At 34.6% G+C, this 19492-nt stretch overlaps 2 protein-coding genes and 1 pseudogene across 2 annotated transcripts; all 3 read right to left on the reverse strand.

The window, feature by feature from the left end:
* Nucleotides 1–4785: 4785 nt before the first annotated feature.
* LOC132800127 (probable nucleoredoxin 1) lies at nucleotides 4786–6471 on the reverse strand (annotated as a pseudogene).
* Nucleotides 6472–7985: 1514 nt separating this feature from the next.
* Nucleotides 7986–16215, reverse strand: LOC132799154 (probable nucleoredoxin 1). Its single transcript, XM_060813076.1, has 5 exons — nucleotides 16076–16215; nucleotides 10726–10906; nucleotides 9547–10026; nucleotides 8954–9427; nucleotides 7986–8870 (listed from the first exon to the last, which is right to left on the reverse strand). Exons 2-5 carry the CDS (start codon nucleotides 10807–10809, stop codon nucleotides 8247–8249), a joined length of 1662 nt encoding a protein of 553 aa, XP_060669059.1. The 5' UTR covers nucleotides 10810–10906; nucleotides 16076–16215; the 3' UTR covers nucleotides 7986–8246.
* LOC132800128 (secreted RxLR effector protein 161-like) lies at nucleotides 10825–12251 on the reverse strand. Its single transcript, XM_060813126.1, has 2 exons — nucleotides 11678–12251; nucleotides 10825–10910 (listed from the first exon to the last, which is right to left on the reverse strand). The coding sequence occupies exons 1-2, from the start codon at nucleotides 12249–12251 to the stop codon at nucleotides 10825–10827; spliced, it is 660 nt and encodes a 219-aa protein (XP_060669109.1).
* Nucleotides 16216–19492: the final 3277 nt, after the last annotated feature.

Below are 19492 nucleotides of genomic sequence, written 5' to 3' on the forward strand. Positions count from 1 at the left end.
TTGGTTTCATATCAGGATCTTTCAGAAAATGAACCATAGTCATATACTGAGGCAATAAAAGGCAAACAAGCTAAGCAGTGGCAAAATGCCATGTTAGAGGAGTTAGAATCTCTACATAAGAATTGGACATGGATTTTAGTTCTCAAACCAAAAGGTTAGAAGTTGGTAGATGGCAAATGGATATTCAAGGTGAAAGAAGGTATAACAGATTCAAAACCTATAAGATTCAAAGATAGACTTGTGGCCAAGAGATTCATACAAGTAGAAGGTATAGATTATAAGGAAATCTTTTCTCTTATGGTAAAGTATGCAATTATTAGAGTAATACTATCTTTAGTAGCTCATTTCAATTAAGAATTGGAGCAGCTAGATGTTAAGATAGCTTTTTTACATGGAGAATTAGATGAGACAATTTATATGAAATAACCTGAGGATTTTGAGGTGAAGAATTCAAAACAGGAGCTAGTTTGCCTATTAAAAAGGTTATTATATGGGCTAAAAAAATCCCCTAGGAAATGGTACAAGAGGTTTGACACATATGTAATTAGAATTAGTTTTAAGAGAAGTAGTTATGCTAGCTGCTTGTATTACAAAGGTGAAAATATTAATTTTTCAGTTTATATACTTCTATATATGGATGACATGCTGCTTGCCTGTCAAAGTTTAGAGAATATCAATTAAGTTAAGGAAGTTTTGAAAGCTGAATTTGATATGAAGGAGCTTGAACTCACAAGGAAGATTTTAGGGATGAGTATTAAAAGAAACAGAGGAAAGAATTGGTTATTCTTGAACTAGGAAGATTATATTATGAAAATCCTTTCTAAATTTTCAATTTTAGAATCAAGATCAGCAAGTGTTCCTTTGGCAAATCACTACAAGTTATCTGCAAAGTTTTGTCCTACCACTGAAGAAGAAAAAGAGGAAATGGCTGATGTTCCATACCAAGTACAGTTGGTTTTGTTATGTACAACATGATTTGTTGTAGACCAGATTTGGCTCATGCGATTAATGTTTTAAGTAGGTATATGGCTAACCCAGGAAGAGAACATTGGGAAGTTATGAAGTGGTTGTTAAGGTATCTAAAAGGAACTTCAAATTTTGGTTTAGTATTTAATCATTGCAAAGATGGTGTGGTACTTAAAGGCTATATTGATGCTGATTGTGGAGGAGATAGAGATAGAAGAAGATCTACTTCAGCTTATATATTTACTGTGTGTGACAATTGTGTTAGCTGAAAATCATAATTACAGTCTCGGGTAGCTCTCTCCACAGTTGGGTCGAATATGTTGCAACAACAGCAGCTATGAAGGAAGCACTTTGGTTGAAAGGCATGTTAGAAGAGTTAAAATTGTTGGAACAAAAGGTAGTGGTTTATTCAAATAATTAGAGTTCTATTCAACTTTGTGATAATCCAGTTTTTCATGAGAAGACTAAACATATTGCTATTAAATATCATTTTAATAGAGATGTGGTTGAGGAAGATTTGGTAAAATTGGAAAAGATATCCACAAGAAATAATCTTGCAGATATGGGAACTAAGGTGTTACCTGTGAGCAAGCTTGAGTTTTGAAAAAGTTTGCTCGAGATTGATACAAGTTGATAATGAAGAAAGTGATTGAAGAAGCAAAAGAAGTTCAGTGTGCTTTATATTGCTTGACTTATTTGAGTCAAGGTGGAGATTGTTGGTTATATGATTCAAAAAAGTCAAGCTTGAGGCTTATTTTTTGCTACACGGTTGCTGTCATCAAAACTACGTCGTTTCACCTTATATCATTAAACAAACTGTGAGTTTTGGTTTGGTGGTTTAGAGAGAAGCTGATATAGTCACGTAAAGGCTTTCCAAGAATCCTAACAGCAATAGAGTTCTGCAGCAACAATTCTGCAGTAACCGTTTTATAATAAAAGGAAGATTTTCTTTAGTGTAATATCATCTAAGTTCTCTTTCTTTTTCTCTTTAGGTTTTCTCTTTAGAATTCTCTTGGGTGAGAGTTGTGAGGTGAAAAAGGTTGTAAAAGAGGATTTTGGGTATGGTGTATAGGTTTAGATTAGCTTGTAAAACAAAGAAAGAGAACTATATAATTTGTAAAACACATTCAATTATAGTGCATTGAACTCTTTATGGAGCTCCGAGGACATAGATTCAATCTTGAATCGAACCTTGTAAATTCTATGTTGTTTTTGATCTGTTTTATTAGTTAATTTTTAAGTGTTAGTGTTGCTGCAATTGTAACAATTGAAAACTTACATGATCACCAATATTGTTGCGGATAAGAAAGTCTCTCTCCATTGCAGAGCAATGTTATCTCAAAGATGTCATATCTTCAGCAACCATAGAAGTTCTTTGTTTCTCTCTCACTCTCTCTCCCTCTCTCCCCCTTGCAGAACCTCTCACATGGTCAAAAGCTTGTGAAAGTCAATCACTATGAAAACTTGAAAGGGGATTGTCACATTTATATATAATAACACTTTACATTTATTGCATTCACTTGGTGAATCATAAAAGAATTGAAAGAAGCTTCTTTCCTGGTCAGGAAGGGAAGAAACATGGCTTCATCGTAGAGATCAGTTTTCTTTGAATTTTCATTTTTGTAACTTTTTCTTTTTACTTTTCTTTTTCAGAAAATATAAATAATTTATTTAAGTTTCATTTTGACAAACTTTTTCATTGAAAAAAGTTTTACCACATGAAGAGTAATAGAATTTTTTTTAAATTTTTTTTAAGATTTTGTAATGTTATATGCAGAAAGGCTCTTATCCAGGATTCCTGGATTTTACTAACATTCAGGATTATAATATTGACCGTTAGATTTTATTAATGGCCAAGATCTAATTGGACTTTAAAATATCACGGGAGTTTTTTTTCCCCCTACCTTTTCACTCCACCTTAACCCTTTCCATCTTTTCATTTTCCTCTTCCCGTGGCCATGTTAAAATATCAGGTTGCTTTCTCCTTTTGTTTTCCTCATTCGTTATTCTACAACCATAAATAGAAACTCTGGATTTCTCCTTCATTTTCCTTTTCCGTTATTCTACAACCATACATAGAAATTGTGTTTTGATCAAACTCGAATACATTAAACACAAAAAAAAAGAAAAAAAAGAAAAAAAAAAACATAATTCACTTGTAAAGTTTTCCACATTTTTCGGAGATTGCTAGTGCTTGGTAATCAATTTGTGTTAAAATTAAAGAAAAACAATGTATATTCCAAAGGAACACTCTTAATAAACTATTAAAAAAAAAAAGATCAAAATCAAATAAAATGCATACCTCAAAGAGACAATTTATATTCCAGAGGAATATTCTTAATAAACTATTAAAAAAGAAGAAGATAAAAATCAAATAAAATGCATGCCTCAAACAAACAACGATGGGAAGATAGAGAAATTTATGTTTGTGCAAAATAGGAAAGACAAAAATTCGATTTTAGATTTCGTTTACAATCCAAATTTATGGAACTTTTGATTCCATCTACAATTCAAATCTATGGAGTTTAAACCAAAGGAGGAAGAAAAGATGGGTTAAGGTAGAGTGAGAGGAAGGGAAACAAAAAAAATACCTGATGTGATATTTTAAAGCCCAATGAGATCTTGACCGTTGGTAAAATCTAACAGTTAATATTATAATCCTGAATGTTAGTAAAATTCAGGAATCCTAAATAAGAGAATATGATATTGTAGTCAAAATATATAATTTCATCTATATACAATAAAAATGAAATATTTTATTTTATATTAATTGGTTGAACTACTGAACATGAAAATGATTAGGCGAATGGTAAAAGAAATGTAGTAACATGATAAATTAAAATAATAATAATTAATTTAATGAATAATCCTAAAAAATAAAACATATAGCGCTTAAAAAAAGAATTAAAAAAAACCCTGAAAATCTTTATAACAACGGTAAAAAAAAAAAAAAAGAAAAGAAAAAAGAAAAATCATATTTCAAAATAAATAAATGGTAAAAAATCGTATATATGTAATTATAATTTTCATAGATATAGCATCTTTCATGTTCCCGTGCCCAAAAAGAAAAAGAAGAGGAAGTAGCTCTGTTTTCACCAAAATTTTTAAAAAAATAAAATAAAAAAGCAAAAAAAAAAAAGAAAAAAAGAAAAAAATAAAAAAGAAAAAACAAGGAGAAGTGGGTTTACGGTTGTTCTTTTTCTTTTATGTTCTTTCCAAAGTACAAATTTCATTTTCAGCGCATCTACTATTTAAATTTTTCTTATGCTAAAAAACTTGCAAAAGAAACAAATAAAATTAAAAAAGAAAATGAAGAATATATATAACTAATATTTTACCTGGTGTAAGAACAAATCTGGGCGCCATCGTCATGAGTTGCTTAGGGTTATTGATATTACAATATATTTTAAAAGGATTATGGTTTTGTATTTCTATTTCTACAACTAAAAAAATGTATTAAAAAAATATTTATTTTGTTAATGATAAAAAATATTTATTAGTATTTATATTTATAGCATCCATCCCGATTAAAAAAAATATATAAAATAATTAAAAAGAACATTAGGCAACCACATTGGCTGGTTTGGAAATCATTCCCGAGGAATCACTTTAGGATTTTTTTTGCAAAAACCGACATTTCAACCTCAACTGTCTCTTGTTTCAACCTCAACTGCATTTATAGCACAAACCACTAAATCTTGAAGGCGAAACACAATCACAATTTCAAACCACACCACAACTCTAGAAAACTTAATTCAAATCACTTAAAAGATAACTAAAAACCATGATCATAGAACCAGATAGATATATTGTATATTTCTAAGTTTCTTGAACTCTACGGCACACATCACCATTACAGATGGATCCCTGCTTTGCCTCTGGATCATTGTTTGTTCCTTCATCCTTCTTCAGAGCACATATTGTGTGGAGATCAAACTCACAGTCTTCACAGTAGAAAGACTAAGTATATCCAGTATCCTCACAACCATCAGACATTCATATTCATATGCGGCAAGTAAGTACAAGCTCAAGTTCAATGTGGGACTCATGCTTCACTTTCTCAGGTCACCCCTTTTGCCATTTCCTCCAACTGTTCCACCAAATTCTCTTCTTTGAATGGATAAGAATGATTATGATCTCCACAGCTTCCTTCGTTCACTGTCAGGCCAGAGAAACCAATGGCTATGGCTGTACGAATGTATTTGATTTTGAATTTCTTTTGAATGTTCTTCTTCCTCTCATCCCAACAAAAGGAAGGGCCAACCAAGGCATCTTTGAAAAGAATTGATCGAATGATGACTGATCATGATCAATCGAGTTGAAGGTCACTGTGAATGCTTAGGCGTTATCCTTGATGGCCATGATATGTTTTGATAAGCTTAGGCAGGAAGGCAAGGCATGAGGAACACCAATGAGTGAAGAAATTAGCAGAATGTTCTTTCCCACACAACTTCAGATAATGGTACCTATTTATGCATAAATTTAGTTCCGAAGTATGTCCAGGTTTTTATTAGTCTTTGGTCTAATTATGTTTAAGAAAATTTTCAAGTTTAACCATACAAAAACCTCATATTGCACAATGCAACAGAAAGTTACCTTGTTTCCATCAGGTGAGATTACAAAGACACTTGAATCTGAGACCAAGATTGATCTCAAGGACTGTTCCCTATCAGCTGCTTCTTCTTGGTCTTTTAGTTCTTTTATCCTTTCTGTGGTAAAAGGAAGCCTTCAACTCCGTAATATTTAAATAATGTCATATCCATTGTCACTCAGGACTTTCCCATTTTCACTAATGATCACAAAGTGTGGTAATCCACAGACCTTGAACAATTCATTCAAGCGATTTTCGTGTCTCTGAATCAGAAAATGGGACTGCAAGCCATGGCTTTTTGGACAAAATACCGATTGAATGATTCCTCATCATCATCAGCTGAGAAAAAGACATCCTCAAAATCACCTTTCGAGGCAACTTCATTGTACACATAGTCTAATAAAATAGGGGTAAATTGACAACATTGTCCACAGACTCCACACCATGATGCTGAAAAATACAACACAAATTTCTTCCCCTCCAAGCAATCTATTTTAACATGTATATTTACTAGTATCTATTTCTCAATTCAACCAGAAAAATCTAAAATACTATTTTCGTTTAGGGCTTCCTTCTGTACTCGTTATCATAATTCCTGCACTAACCCTAGTTTCAGGTGTTTCTTGAAATCTCAACCTTTGAAATGAGTAAAACAAATTAATTATAAAAAGAAGGATAATCACAGGAAAGTTCTCATTTCTACCGAACCATATCAATAATCTTTTCCTCAAAAATATAAATTAACCAAATCTAATCAATCAACCAATCCAACTCTTAGTCACGCCAATTATAGAACTAACAGATTTTCCAAATGTTGCTCTTTTTCTTATTCCCTTCAACAAAAGTGAATCTTTTTCTAAAGCCCCAGTTCTTAACAACCACTTTGTAACCACAGCAATGTTAGTCTCCGTCATCTCAGGGATAACCACAATTTTTTTTCAAGAGCTTTTCGGTGGTTTAGACTTGAGAGCTTGTGAAAGCCAATTACTTCGGGTCTTGCACTTGTAGTCCTTCATTTCTTGCATTTTTCTTAGGGAATAAGAAAAAGGAAGCTTCTTTTTGTTGAAAGGCAATGGGGTGCTTGACTGCAGAAGAGCAAATTTTCTTATGTTATAATATTCGAAAAAACTAACTTATTTTATTTTATATTAGTTGAACCATAACAATGTGGTAATATAAGAAATTAAAAAACATTGATAAATTTAAAAACTATAGTCGTAAAAAAAATATAGAACATTGGTAAAAATCATATAAAAGTAATTATAATTATCCATAAATATTAAATTTTTCATTTTGTCCAAAAAGAAAAAATAAGATAGGTAGTACCTTTGCCAATTGTGTTTTTCTTTTATATTTTTTCCACATTTCAATTTTACTTTCAGCTTCTTCTCTACTTGAATTAAAGTTCGTATACTAAAATATTTCTCTAAAATCAAAAAGTAAATGAAGAATATTTATCCCTTCTCTTCAAATTGATATGCCTACTTTGGCAAGCACCTTTGGCTGATTTACTTCAGGTACCTTTGGGAATCCATCATTCATTATCTTGAGTCTCTCATTATCTTTACAAACAATTATTACCAAGGTTGTTTATAAGCTTATCATGTTCGGTGTGGGACTCATGCTTCACTTTCACAAGTCACCCTTTTACTATTTCTTCCACATGTTCCTCCAAATGCTCTTTTGCCTTTGCCTATGGATTTGTTTGGTTTCTTCATCCTTCTTCATAGCACACTCTTTGGGTGGAGATCAAAATCACACTCTTTACAGTAGAAAGACCAAGAATATCCATTGTCCTCACACATATAGCATGCACATTCAAAGCGACGAGGGAGTATAAGCTCATGTGCAATGCTCGAGAAGACTAACACGTGATGCACATGTGCAACACTCGAGAGACTTTCTCTCCCTGCCAGAGTAAAAAATCTATTAACAACAATTTCCTCCTATGATCTTATAGGTGTAGGAGCATACCAACCAGACCAATTGCCATGACACATCGTGACCCACTAGCTCTTATATGGTGACCAGATACGACAAACTTATTTTTGGGCCTCGTACTCTTTCTATGAATACAATATGGGTCAAAATCAAACATTTGGTTAGAGATTATGGGCTTTGATTTCATTGTCCACGGCATAAAAAAACAAAAAAATAGCGTAATATAATTCATGCCTTATGTTTAATGTGAGATGTTTCGTTATAATTACATCCATAACCAAATTTTAAAAAATCTTTCTTTTACTTCTAAATTCACTAAGAATATAGCTTTAATTTCAAATTACCTAAAAGTGAATAAAACATGGGAAGAATAAGCAAGAAGAAAGTTTGATAAAAGAGTAAAATGTTGCATAATAAACCGTTTTCTCTTTGGTGAATTTTTATTTTTATTATATGGTTTATACTGGCTGATTTTAAGTGTAAGATATCTAAAAGCTAATAGCTATAAAAGTATAAAATTATACAACAATCAAGAAGTATATTTTCTTCTTATTTCAACCTCAACTGCAGAGCAGTAGCACAATATTTTATATCCACAGCAACTCCAGTACATTGTGCTTACCACCATCCACTCACATAGAAAACATAATTACAAGCACTTGAGATACAACTAGAAAACCATGCTCATAAAGCCACATAGATATATTGTACAATTTAGAAGTTTCTTAAACACTGGCACACATCATCATCATACGAATTCACGCTTGTCTGTTGGACCACTGTCTGTTTCTTCATCGTTCTTCAAGGCACAATTCGGATGGAGATCAAAGTCACAATTCTCACACAAGTAGGACCAAGCATATCCCAAATCCCTACACCCATTACAGTAGTATGAATTGCGGCGAGTGAGCAAAAGCTCATGTTCAGCATGCAACTTATGCGTGACTTTCTCAGGCCACTGCTTTGCCATTTCCTCCAAGTATTCATCCAAATGCTTAAACTTCTCTTCTGTGAATGGATAGGCATCAGGCCCAAAGTAGGCTATGAAGTGTCCTAATTTCTTGCTCACTGTCCGGCCAGAGGGGCCAATGGCTATGGCTGCGTGAGTGCCCTGGCTTTTGAATTTTTTTTGAAGGTTTTTCTTCCTCTCATCACTGAAAGGAAGGGCTAACCAAGGCATGCTTGAAAAGAATTCATCAAAGGAAGGCTGATCACGATCACTTGAGATGAAGATCACTTCGAATGCACTGTCTTTCGCCTTTATGTCATGGTATGTTTTAATAAGCTTAGGCAGGAATTTACGACATGAGTCAAGCCAATGAGCTGAGAAATAAAGTAGAATGTTCTTTCCAACGAGTTCAGATACTGGTTCCTATCCAAAGACAATATACATGTGGTTAACAAAAAACACGACTCAAGCAAGATAGTATTCATTGAAGAGTTACTTTTTTTTACCTTGGCCCCATCTTTTCCAATTACAAAATTTAGATCTCCGAGAACCAATATTGACTCAAGGGTTTGAGCTTCCTCCTTTGCCTTTTCAATCTCAAGGAGCTCTTTGAACTTCTCTGGGGTGAATGGGTATGCTAGATCCCCAAATTTAGCAACCGCTAGAACACCACTTTTAGTGAGAGTTTTACCATCTGGGCCAATAACAAACAAAGCGGGAAGGACTGAGATCTCACAATAACGGACAAGCTTTTGATGGCTCTTGTCTGGAAATGCAAACCAAGGCATATTTTTGAAATCTTGCTCAAATGATTCTTTATCATCATGAAGTGGAATCAACACAATCTCAAAGCTTTCTCCCTTAGCTTTGAGTTTCTCATAAACCTCCACGAGTTCTAGCGTAAATTCAACACATGACTTGTATGAAGAATCTGAGAAATACAGACCAACTGTTTTCCCTTCAAGTTCAGAGACAGGTACCTATGCACATTAAGAAGAATACTCAGGTTTATATATTTTTTGGTCCAATATATACGTTCAAAAAATTTGAGATGCAACTGCACAAAAATCTCAAATAACAAAATGCAACAGAAAATTACCTTATTTCCATTGGGTGAGATTACAAAGTCACGGGAAGGTGAGACCAAGATTGATCTCAAGGACTGTCCCTGTTTAGCTGCGTCTTCTTGGTCTTTTAGTTCTTTTATTCTTTCTACGGTAAAAGGATATCCTTCAGCTCCATACTCCCCAATAATTTCAACTCCACTGTCAGTCAAGACATTCCCATTTTCACCAATGATCATAAGGTATGGTACTTCACTGACCCTGAACAATACATCTAACTGATAACGCGTCTCTGAATCAGAAAATGGAACCGCAAGCCATGGCATTTTGGAGAAATACCCATTAAATGACTCCTCATCTTTATCAGCTGAGATAAAGACAACCTCAAAATCACCTTTTGAGGCAACTTTATAGTAAACCTTCACTAAGTTTGGGGTGAAACGACGACATGGTCCACACCATGATGCCGAAAAATACAACCCAAACTTCTTCCCCTTCAAGCTGTCTATCTTAACCTGTAAATTAAGTATTTAACAAGTATTCATTTCTCAGTTCTCAATCATGTCGATAGAAACCTACAATGTCATTTTTATTTCCTTAAAAAGAAAAAAAAAGAACTTCTGTATTCGTGATCCTAATTCCTGTAATGACCATTGCTTTCATTATCAGACAGCAGATGCCTTGTCATGAATAGCAGAGTTCACGATCACTTAGTGCATTTTCATGTCCCAATTAATTTATCCAACATATTATTTATCAGTTTGCTAAGCCTAAATTCACATCTCACTTAAAAGCTCCGCCACTGAAATCATTAAAGCAAATTACAAGAACATAGAAAGAAGTAGAATACCAGGGCATTTCTCTTCTCTACTGAACTATATGAATAATCTATTCCTAAAAAATATAACGCAAATCCCATCAATCAGCCTGTACAAACTCAAGTGTTATTTTGATTTCGTTTTCCTTTCAATAAACCTCAGCCTCTTTTGTTCCTTTTCAAAATCTTATAAAAATCAGGCAACCAAATTAAAGCCCAATTTTTTAACCACTTCATTTTCACAACCAAAGAAACGAGAACAAAACATCACTTTTCTCATACAACTCAATCAAACCCATAACCCATATTTTCCCTACAAAATAAAGAGAAAAAAAAATTGAAGCAACTAGATAATAATGAAAAATAATTAAAAAAGAACAAAGTTGAAAACTTTTACCTGATCACCGTTGTTGCGAACAAGAAAGTCTCTCTCTGTAGAAGAGAGGAGAGAGACATAGTCGGGGGTGGTAGTCTCGGTCATCTGAGCAATGTATCTTCAGCAACCACAATTCTTTTCTCTCCGTTTCCAGTGCTTTCCAATGATAAAGAGCTTGTGAAAGCCAATGGACGAAGACATCGGATCTGTTGGAGACAGAGGACTAAAGGAGAAACCAAGAAAATTGATTTTTATTAATATAAAACAATTGGTACACTCTCACGTATAAAGAGAGCAACACACTCACTCACACAAATGAGCAACACACACTAATACACTCACATTTACTTGATTTTTGACTTACACTAGGACACAAAACACCTTTTCACACTCTTCTCACTCAAAGGACACACACTCACACTCACACATAAGCACTCTCTCTTTTTTCTATTGCTTTTGGACATGACACTTAACTCATACATCATCACCTATTTATAGAAGAGAAAGTCGGTTGTGGATACTTCTAGAAATATTTAATTATAGATATTTTTCTCACCACTTCCAAGGCACTAGTTGTTCTTCATTTTTAAAGAGAAAACAAGATAACTCTAGATTCTTCTAGGGAGCTAAGTCGGCATTGATATTTATCAATACTCCCCCTCAATGTCGACTCTCTTGATTGATTCTCTATTCACCATGTTGAGCATTTCTCTTAACTTTGTAAGCTTGGTAATATTGAGTGCTTTAGTGAATAAGTCTGCCGCTTGATCTTCTGTTTTAACGTGTTGCATTTTAATTTCTTCTAGCAATACTTTTTCTCTGATAAAATGATAATGTATCTCCACATGTTTTGTCCTTGCATGAAATACTGGATTCTCCGCCAATTGTATTGCTGATTGGTTATCACAATGGAGAGAAACTGCATAGTCAACTTGTTGATGTAAATCTTTAAGTAGTTGTCTTAACCACATACCTTCTTGGCCTGCCATAGCAGCTGCTCTATATTCTGCTTCTGTAGTTGACAGAGATACAGTTGGTTGTCTTTTACTGCACCAAGATACTGCTCCTGAACCAAGGCTGAATATATATCCAGTAGTCGATCGTCGTGTATCATGATCTCCAGCATAGTCGGCATCACAGTAACCAACCAACTTGCATTCCTCTCCTCTTTTATATAGAAGCCCCAAGTTTATAGTGCCTTTAACGTACCTTAATATTCGTCGGACTGCTTCCAAGTGAGGTTTCTTTGGACTTTGCATATACCGACTTACAACTCCAACTGCAAATGAAATATCTGGCCGCGTCAGTGTTAAATAGATAAGACTTCCTACCAATTGTTGGTACATAGTAGCATCCTCCAAGTCTTTTCCTTCATATGCAGATAGCTTAGCATTCACCTCCATTGGAGTTGATATTGGCTTGCAATCCAACATTCCAAATTTTTGTAATAGATTCTTTGCATACTTTTGTTGACCAAGAAATAAACCTTTCTCTGTTCGGTCAACTTCGAGTCCAAGGAAGTGCTTGAGCTCCCCAAGTTCCTTCATCTGGAAGCGAACTGATAAATTTCTCTTTGTTTGAGAGATTTCATCTTCATGATCTCCTGTGATAATTAAATCATCCACATATACTAGCACTACTGCTAGTTTTGTTCCTTCAGTCTTCACAAATAAACTAGAATCTGCAGAAGATACTATATATCCACTTTGAAGAAGGACCTCTGCAATCTTACCGTACCATGCCCGCGGAGCTTGTTTTAGACCATAAAGTGCCTTCCTTAGCTTGCACACGTATTCTGGATTAGTTTTGCTTTCAAAACCCTTTGGCTGTATCATATAAATTTCTCTGTCTAGATCTCCATTCAAGAAGGCATTCTTCACGTCCATCTGCCACAGCTTCCAGTCTTTACTTGCTGCAAGTGCTAGTAGAACACGTACGGTAGTGATCTTTGCTACTGGACTAAACGTCTCATCATAGTCTAGTCCATATTGCTGTGAGAATCCTCGTGCGACTAAACGAGCTTTATATCTTTCAATTGATCCATCATGATGAGTTTTTATCTTGTAAACCCATTTACAGGATATGGGTTTTACAGTTTTAGGTTTAGGCACCAAATCCCAAGTTTGAGATTGATTTAATGCAGAAATTTCTTCTTCCATAGCCTTTCTCCATTCATGATATTTAGATGCTTCTTCATATGATGTAGGTTCTTTTATATCCTCCATTTCTGTTATTACTACATTAGCGTACCTGGGATTTGGTCTTCGTTGTCTGCTCGATCTTCTTGGTTGTGGAGTTGTCTCTTTGTCATTTTGTTGAAGATTCGACCCGATGTTCTTTGATATTCCTTGATGTACACCAGACCGCCAGGGACTTTGAGATGATATCGTAGGCTCGTCTGCTACAGTCGGCTCGTCTTCTCCTTCATTTGTTGGCTGGCATGCTTCATATTCTTGTTCCCCCTTATTTTGTTGCAGCTTGACCTCAATCTCCTTTGAATTTGGCAACTCTGTATTTTGAGGTGCCCACCAAGAAGATGCTTCATCGAACACCACATTTCGTGAGGTATAACATCGTCCAGTATTAGGGTCACAACATCTCCACCCTTTTCTTTGGCTATCATATCCGACAAAAATGCATCTTATTGCCTTCTTATCAAACTTCATGCGTAAGTGAGAAGGCACAAACACATAGCAAACACAGCCAAAGATTCGAAAGTGGCTTACTGTGGGTTTTATGTTCCACAGTTTTTCAAAGGGTGAGAGGAATCCTAACTTTGCTTGAGGGAGCCTATTAATCACATAAGCTGCTGTATTCATGCACTCAGCCCAAAATCTTCCTGGAACATTTTTTGCATGTAGCATGCTCCAACATGTTTCTGCAAGATGTCGGTTCTTTCTTTCCGCAATACCATTTTGTTGCGGAGTATTTGGACACGTCAATTGATGTCTTATTTTGTATTCTCTTAAATATTGTATAAATTCTCTTGAGGTATATTCTCCCCCATTATCTGTGCGTAGGCATTGTATCCTTTTGCCTAATTCTCTTTCTACCTTTTCCTTAAATTGCTTAAATTTTGAAAAGGTCTCAGATTTTTCTTTCATAAAGAAAACCCAGACGTACCTTGAAAAATCGTCAATGAATGTCACCATATAATGCATGCCTCCAACTGATGACTGCTTGATACGCCCGAAGACATCAGAGTGAATGAGTTGCAGAGGCTCTTTTGCTTGGAACTTTGAATCTTCAAATGGTAGTTGATGTGCTTTGCCGTATTGACACCCTGCACAGATTGTGTCGACACCGACATCGAGTTGGGGAAGACCCTTGAGCATTGACTTTTTCATCATCACCTTCAACTTTTTGTAGCTGACATGTCCTAACCGTGCGTGCCAAAGGTATGATGTCTCGTTCCTTCTTGTCTTGTTTACGTAGGCAGACTCTGCTAACATCACATAGATAGATTCCAATCGCCGCCCCTTCATTGTTGGTGTACCAGAGATTTTAAGGTCTCGATACACCTTAACATCCTCAGGTCCAAACAATACATAATTTCCTGAAGATGTTAGTTGAGCTACTGACAGCAAATTCTTCTTCATTCCTGGCACATGATAGACATCTTGCAGTTGAACTTGATGGCAACTAAAACGAGGCATGATTGCTGCCTTACCAACGTGAGCTATCGGCAATCTTGAGTCATTTGCCGTCACCACCATACGCCCTCCTTTATACTCTGTCATGCTTTGCAGCTTCTCTTTATCTCCCGTCATATGATTTGAACTTCCAGAGTCTATAATCCAATCATTTTTATAATCAATGCGTCTAGGGATAACCACTGTGAGTGCCGTTTCCCTTTCTTGCATTGAACTTGAGCCATCCATGAGCTCAGCAGTAGCTAAAGATGCTTCAACATCCCATTCATCTTCACTTATATTATTTTGAGGCTCTGGGATAACTATATTACTTTCTGTAAATTTCTTCCTTAGTCTACAGTTTTTAATATAATGTCCTTTTCTTCCACAGTTGAAGCATCTTCCATCATCTCTTTTATTTTCAAAAAATCGTCCATTATTTCTTTTATTTTCTAAAAATTGTTGTCTATTTTTATTATTCCTTTGTTCTCCTCTAAAATCTTCTCCATGTTGATTTACCTTATTAAATTTTTGTTGTTTGGCTCGACCTTTTCTTCTGCCGCTAAAGAGCGCTTCTTCATCGCTCTTTAGTGAGACCCCAGCCATTTGTTTGATCATATTTTCTTGATCAATAAGTAAATTTTCTAATTCAATCAATGAAGGTTGGACTGGCCAACCTTGAATGGCTGAAATAAATCCTTTAAATTCGGGTCTCAACCCATGTAAAATTATTCTCCTCATTTTAGATTCTGTAATAGGAGAACTAGGATCTAACTCAGTAATTTCGCGGCTAAGAGTTTTTACCTTGTTGAAATATTTCTGGATTGTCATGTCGTGCTGTGTTGTTGACAGTAATTGACTCTCGAGAAGCTGCAACCTTGTGTCGTTCTTCCTTGAGAAGAGTCTTGCAAACGTGTCCCAGGCCTCTTTTGGCACTTCAGTATCCCGTATGTACTCCAACATCTCTTCTTCAACTGTAGATTTAAGGGCAAACATTGCCTTACCAGCTTTGATATTCCACTTCTTCAAAGCCTCAGCATCCTGTGGTTGCTCAACTTCACTGCCAGCTATGATCTCCCAGAGATCTTGGCCCTTCAAATATGACTTCATGCACGTTGACCACGTGCCGTAATTCTGACTGTTGAGCTTCTTAATACCTCCACCAACTTGAAGGTCTCCCATTATGGTTGCTGGAAATTCCCGCAGCACTACGTAAACTTAGTCTTGACTGCGTGACCACGAACAAGAAGCTCCCACAAAGTTGAACTTGGACCAACCACGCTCTGATACCAAAAATGTTGGAGACAGAGGACTAAAGGAGAAACCAAGAAAATTGATTTTTATTAATATAAAACAATTGGTACACTCTCACGTATAAAGAGAGCAACACACTCACTCACACAAATGAGCAACACACACTAACACACTCACACTCACTTGATTTTTGACTTACACTAGGACACAAAACACCTTTTCACACTCTTCTCACTCAAAGGACACACACTCACACTCACACATAAGCACTCTCTCTTTTTTCTATTGCTTTTGGACATGACACTTAACTCATACATCATCACCTATTTATAGAAGAGAAAGTCGGTTGTGGATACTTCTAGAAATATTTAATTATAGATATTTTTCTCACCACTTCCAAGGCACTAGTTGTTCTTCATTTTTAAAGAGAAAACAAGATAACTCTAGATTCTTCTAGGGAGCTAAGTCGGCATTGATATTTATCAGGATCCTCCATGATACTTTAGCATCTCCAGCATTTTCTTAGGGAATAAGCATAAGAAGCTTTATTCCTTTTTTCCTGGTCGGAAAGAAAGGGAAAATCATGGCTTGATTGCCTAGGAGCAGTTTTCCTAATTTTTATTTTTATTTTTTCCTCAGAAACTATATTTTTACTCTTTCATTAAAGTGAAAAAGCTTTTTACTACTTGAAAGAGGCACACAAATTTTCCTTAAAATAAAATTACTAAATATGTTTGAATATTATCTGTATGTACATTTAGCTTTAAATATATTATCTGAATGTATAATTAATATGATTTGTACTCTATTACCTGAAAAAAAATGATTTTGTACGTTATTACCTAAAAAAAAAGAATGATATTGTACTCAAAATATATAATTTCAATTATTCGCAGAAAATAAACTTATTTTATGTTAGAATTATTGAAAAGTGACTAGCAGAATAGTAAGAGAAATTTAGTGATACGAGAAATTAAAAATTAAAAGAAAATGAAAAAAATTAAAGAATAATCATAAACATAAAAGATAAAAAAAAAAAAAACTTTGAAAATCTTTAGAAAAATGGTAAAAATTCATATAAAAATAAATTATAATACCAATAAGTATTGCAGCTTTAATGTTTTGCAAAACGAAAAATAAGAGGAAGCAACTTTGCCAATTGTATTTTTTCATGGAACAATTTACACTTTTATATCAAGTGCCTTTGGAAATTATTCGATTTCAGTAACTTTTCAAACCTCCCTCTTTGTTATGCATTAGTTATGTATTTTAAGGTTTTTTTTATTTATTTATTTTTATTTATTTTTTTAATTGGGATTATAATATATTTTAAATAAAAGAGGGACAGATTTTAGTCAAGCCGATCAAATTTAAGACTTAGATGTATTTACAGTGATTTTTACCACTTGATCAAGTTTATCTATAAGTATATGTTTTTTTTAGAATTTCTATCAATATTGTTGGTCCCTAAACTATAAAAGTGATTTTTATTTTAGTCCTCAACTATTTTTTTTTCTCATTTTAATCATTAAAATTGCAATAAATGTACCTTGTTAGTTCTTTTGTGTATTTTCCTTTAGGTTATGATATCCACAGCTTACCCTGTTAACTGTCCGATAAGCTGCAGATTTCGAATTTCTTTTGAAGGATTTTCTTCCTCTTATCAACAAAAGGAAGGGCTAACCAAGGCATCTTCGAAAAGAATTTATCGAAGGAGGATTAATCACAATCACTTGACATGAAGCTCGCTTCGAATGCTTTGTTTTTTGGCATTGATATGTTTTGATAAGCTTAGGCAGGAAGGCGCGGCATGGCGGGGAACACCAATAAGTTGAGAAGTAAAGCAGAATATTCTTTCCCACAAAGATCAGATACTGGTACCTATTTATGCACATTGGAAGAATGTCAAGCTTTTTATTTTTTTGCTCTTATAAGTTGAAGAAATTTTTGAGATTTAACTACATTAAACTCTCTAATTACAGAATGTTGCATTTAATATACATTGTTTCCGTCATGTGAGATTACAAAGTCACTTGAATCTGAGACCAAGATGGATCTCATAGACTTTTCCTTATTGGCTGCTTCTTCTCGGTCTTGTAATTCTTTTATCCTTTCTGTCGTAAAAGCTATCCTTCAACTCCATAATACTTTATTATGTCATATAAATTGTCACTCAAAATTTTCATTTTCACCAATGATCACAAGGTGTAGTATTCCATAGGCCTTGAACAATTCTTTCAACTGATTTCATGTATCTCTTCTTGACTTCGATGATTACTCAAAGGTTTTTTACCGTAAAAAAAAACTAAGGGGGAAGGGAAGAGTTCTCGGGTAAGCTAGAAAGCAAAGTAAGCCAAAACTAACTCAACCGTATCTACTAGTTCAGTACCAGTCCTTTCTTTATTGTAAAAAAAAGGTTATGCCGGTACTGATGCTACCACTAATCAGAAAATGAGACTGCAAGCCGTGGCATTTTGGAAAAATACCCTTTGAGTGATTCCTCCTCCTCATCATCAGCTGAGACAAAAACAACCCCAAAATCACCTTTTGTGGCAATTTCATTGTACACAATTTCCACTAAAGTAGAGGTAAATTTACCACATGGTCCACAAACTCCACGCCATGATGCTGAAAAATACAACCCAAATTTCTTTCCTTCCAAGCTATATATTTTAACCTGTTAATATTTACAAGTATGTATTTCTCGATTCAACCATGTCCAGCAAAATCTAAAATGCTTTTTTCTTTTTTTCCTAAACATAAGGCTTCCTTCTGTATTCATGATCCTAATTCCTGCACTAAGCATGCATTCAAGTATTGCTTGAAAGCTCCACCTTTGAAATGAGTAAAGAAAATTATGAATACCAAATTACAAAAACAAGGATAGTCCAAGGAAAATTCTCTTCTCTACTGAACTATATCAATAATCAGCTCCTCAAAAATATAAATTACCAAATCCTATCAATCAGCTAATCCAACTCTTATTTACACCAATCAGCATTAAAAGATTTTCCTAGTGTTGCTTTTTTCTGATTCCCTTAAACAAAAGTCAATCTTTTTCTAAAGCCCCAATTCTTAGTGTCACTTGGTGACAAAAGAAATGACAAAAGACATAACTTCACAAACTACTCAATCAAAACCAAAACCCATAATATCTTGAGAAAATAAACTAAAAGAAGTTTCAATCAAAAATGATCAAAATGTTTTTTCCACAGAGGGAACCTTTTCCATTGTCTGAACCTCGTAGTGCTTAGAAAAAAGAAGGTCTATTAGAAAGAGAGAACTAGAGCACTAAAAGATGGTTAAGCAGTTAAAGGTTGATATTGGTTATATGATTCAAAGAAGTCAAGCTTCAGGCTTATTTTTTGTTGCACAGTTGCTATAATCAAAACTACGTCGTTTCACCTTATATCATTAAACAAAACCAGGAGTTTTGGCTTGGTGGTTTAGAAAGAAGCTGGTATAGTCACATAAAGGCTTTAAAAGAATCCTAACAGCAATAGAGTTATGCAGCAATAGTTCTTTGGTAAAAGGAAGATTCTCTTTGGTGTAATATCATCGAAGTTCTCTTTCTCTTTCTCTTTAGGTTTTCTCTTTAGAATTCTCTTGGGTGAGAGTTATGAGGTGATAAAGGTTGTAAAAGGGGATTCTTGGGTATGGTATATGTAACACCCCATCCCGAAATACGTTAGAAATTTTCACGTTGACTGAGGGTTGATCAAGTTTGACCATTGACCAAATGGGTCAAAAATGTTGACTTTTTGCTTCAAAGGGAATTTTGCACTGACCAAGGTACCATTGCAAATTACACATCAATCCGAGTCCGTAGACTAGTAGCATGTCGAAAATGAAGCTACAGTTAGAAAGTTACGAGCAAGACAAGTTGAGGTTCAAATTGTCCG

This window comes from Ziziphus jujuba, chromosome 12, assembly GCF_031755915.1.
Source record: "Ziziphus jujuba cultivar Dongzao chromosome 12, ASM3175591v1".
NCBI lineage: Eukaryota > Viridiplantae > Streptophyta > Magnoliopsida > Rosales > Rhamnaceae > Ziziphus > Ziziphus jujuba.

What these genes read in the sequence shown, in the direction of transcription:
- LOC132800128 (XM_060813126.1), bottom strand. Translation starts at nt 12,251, where the DNA reads ATGAAGGAACTTGGGGAGCTCAAGCACTTCCTTGGACTCGAAGTTGAC. An exon ending in TGCTATGGCAGGCCAAGAAG is followed by an intron (nt 10,911 to 11,677) that starts GTATGTGGTTAA and finishes TGTCTCCAACAG; the next exon opens with ATCCGATGTCTTCGTCCATT.
- LOC132799154 (XM_060813076.1), bottom strand. Translation starts at nt 10,809, where the DNA reads ATGACCGAGACTACCACCCCCGACTATGTCTCTCTCCTCTCTTCTACA. An exon ending in TTCGCAACAACGGTGATCAG is followed by an intron (nt 10,027 to 10,725) that starts GTAAAAGTTTTC and finishes CTTAATTTACAG; the next exon opens with GTTAAGATAGACAGCTTGAA. An exon ending in TTGGAAAAGATGGGGCCAAG is followed by an intron (nt 8,871 to 8,953) that starts GTAAAAAAAAGT and finishes GTCTTTGGATAG; the next exon opens with GAACCAGTATCTGAACTCGT.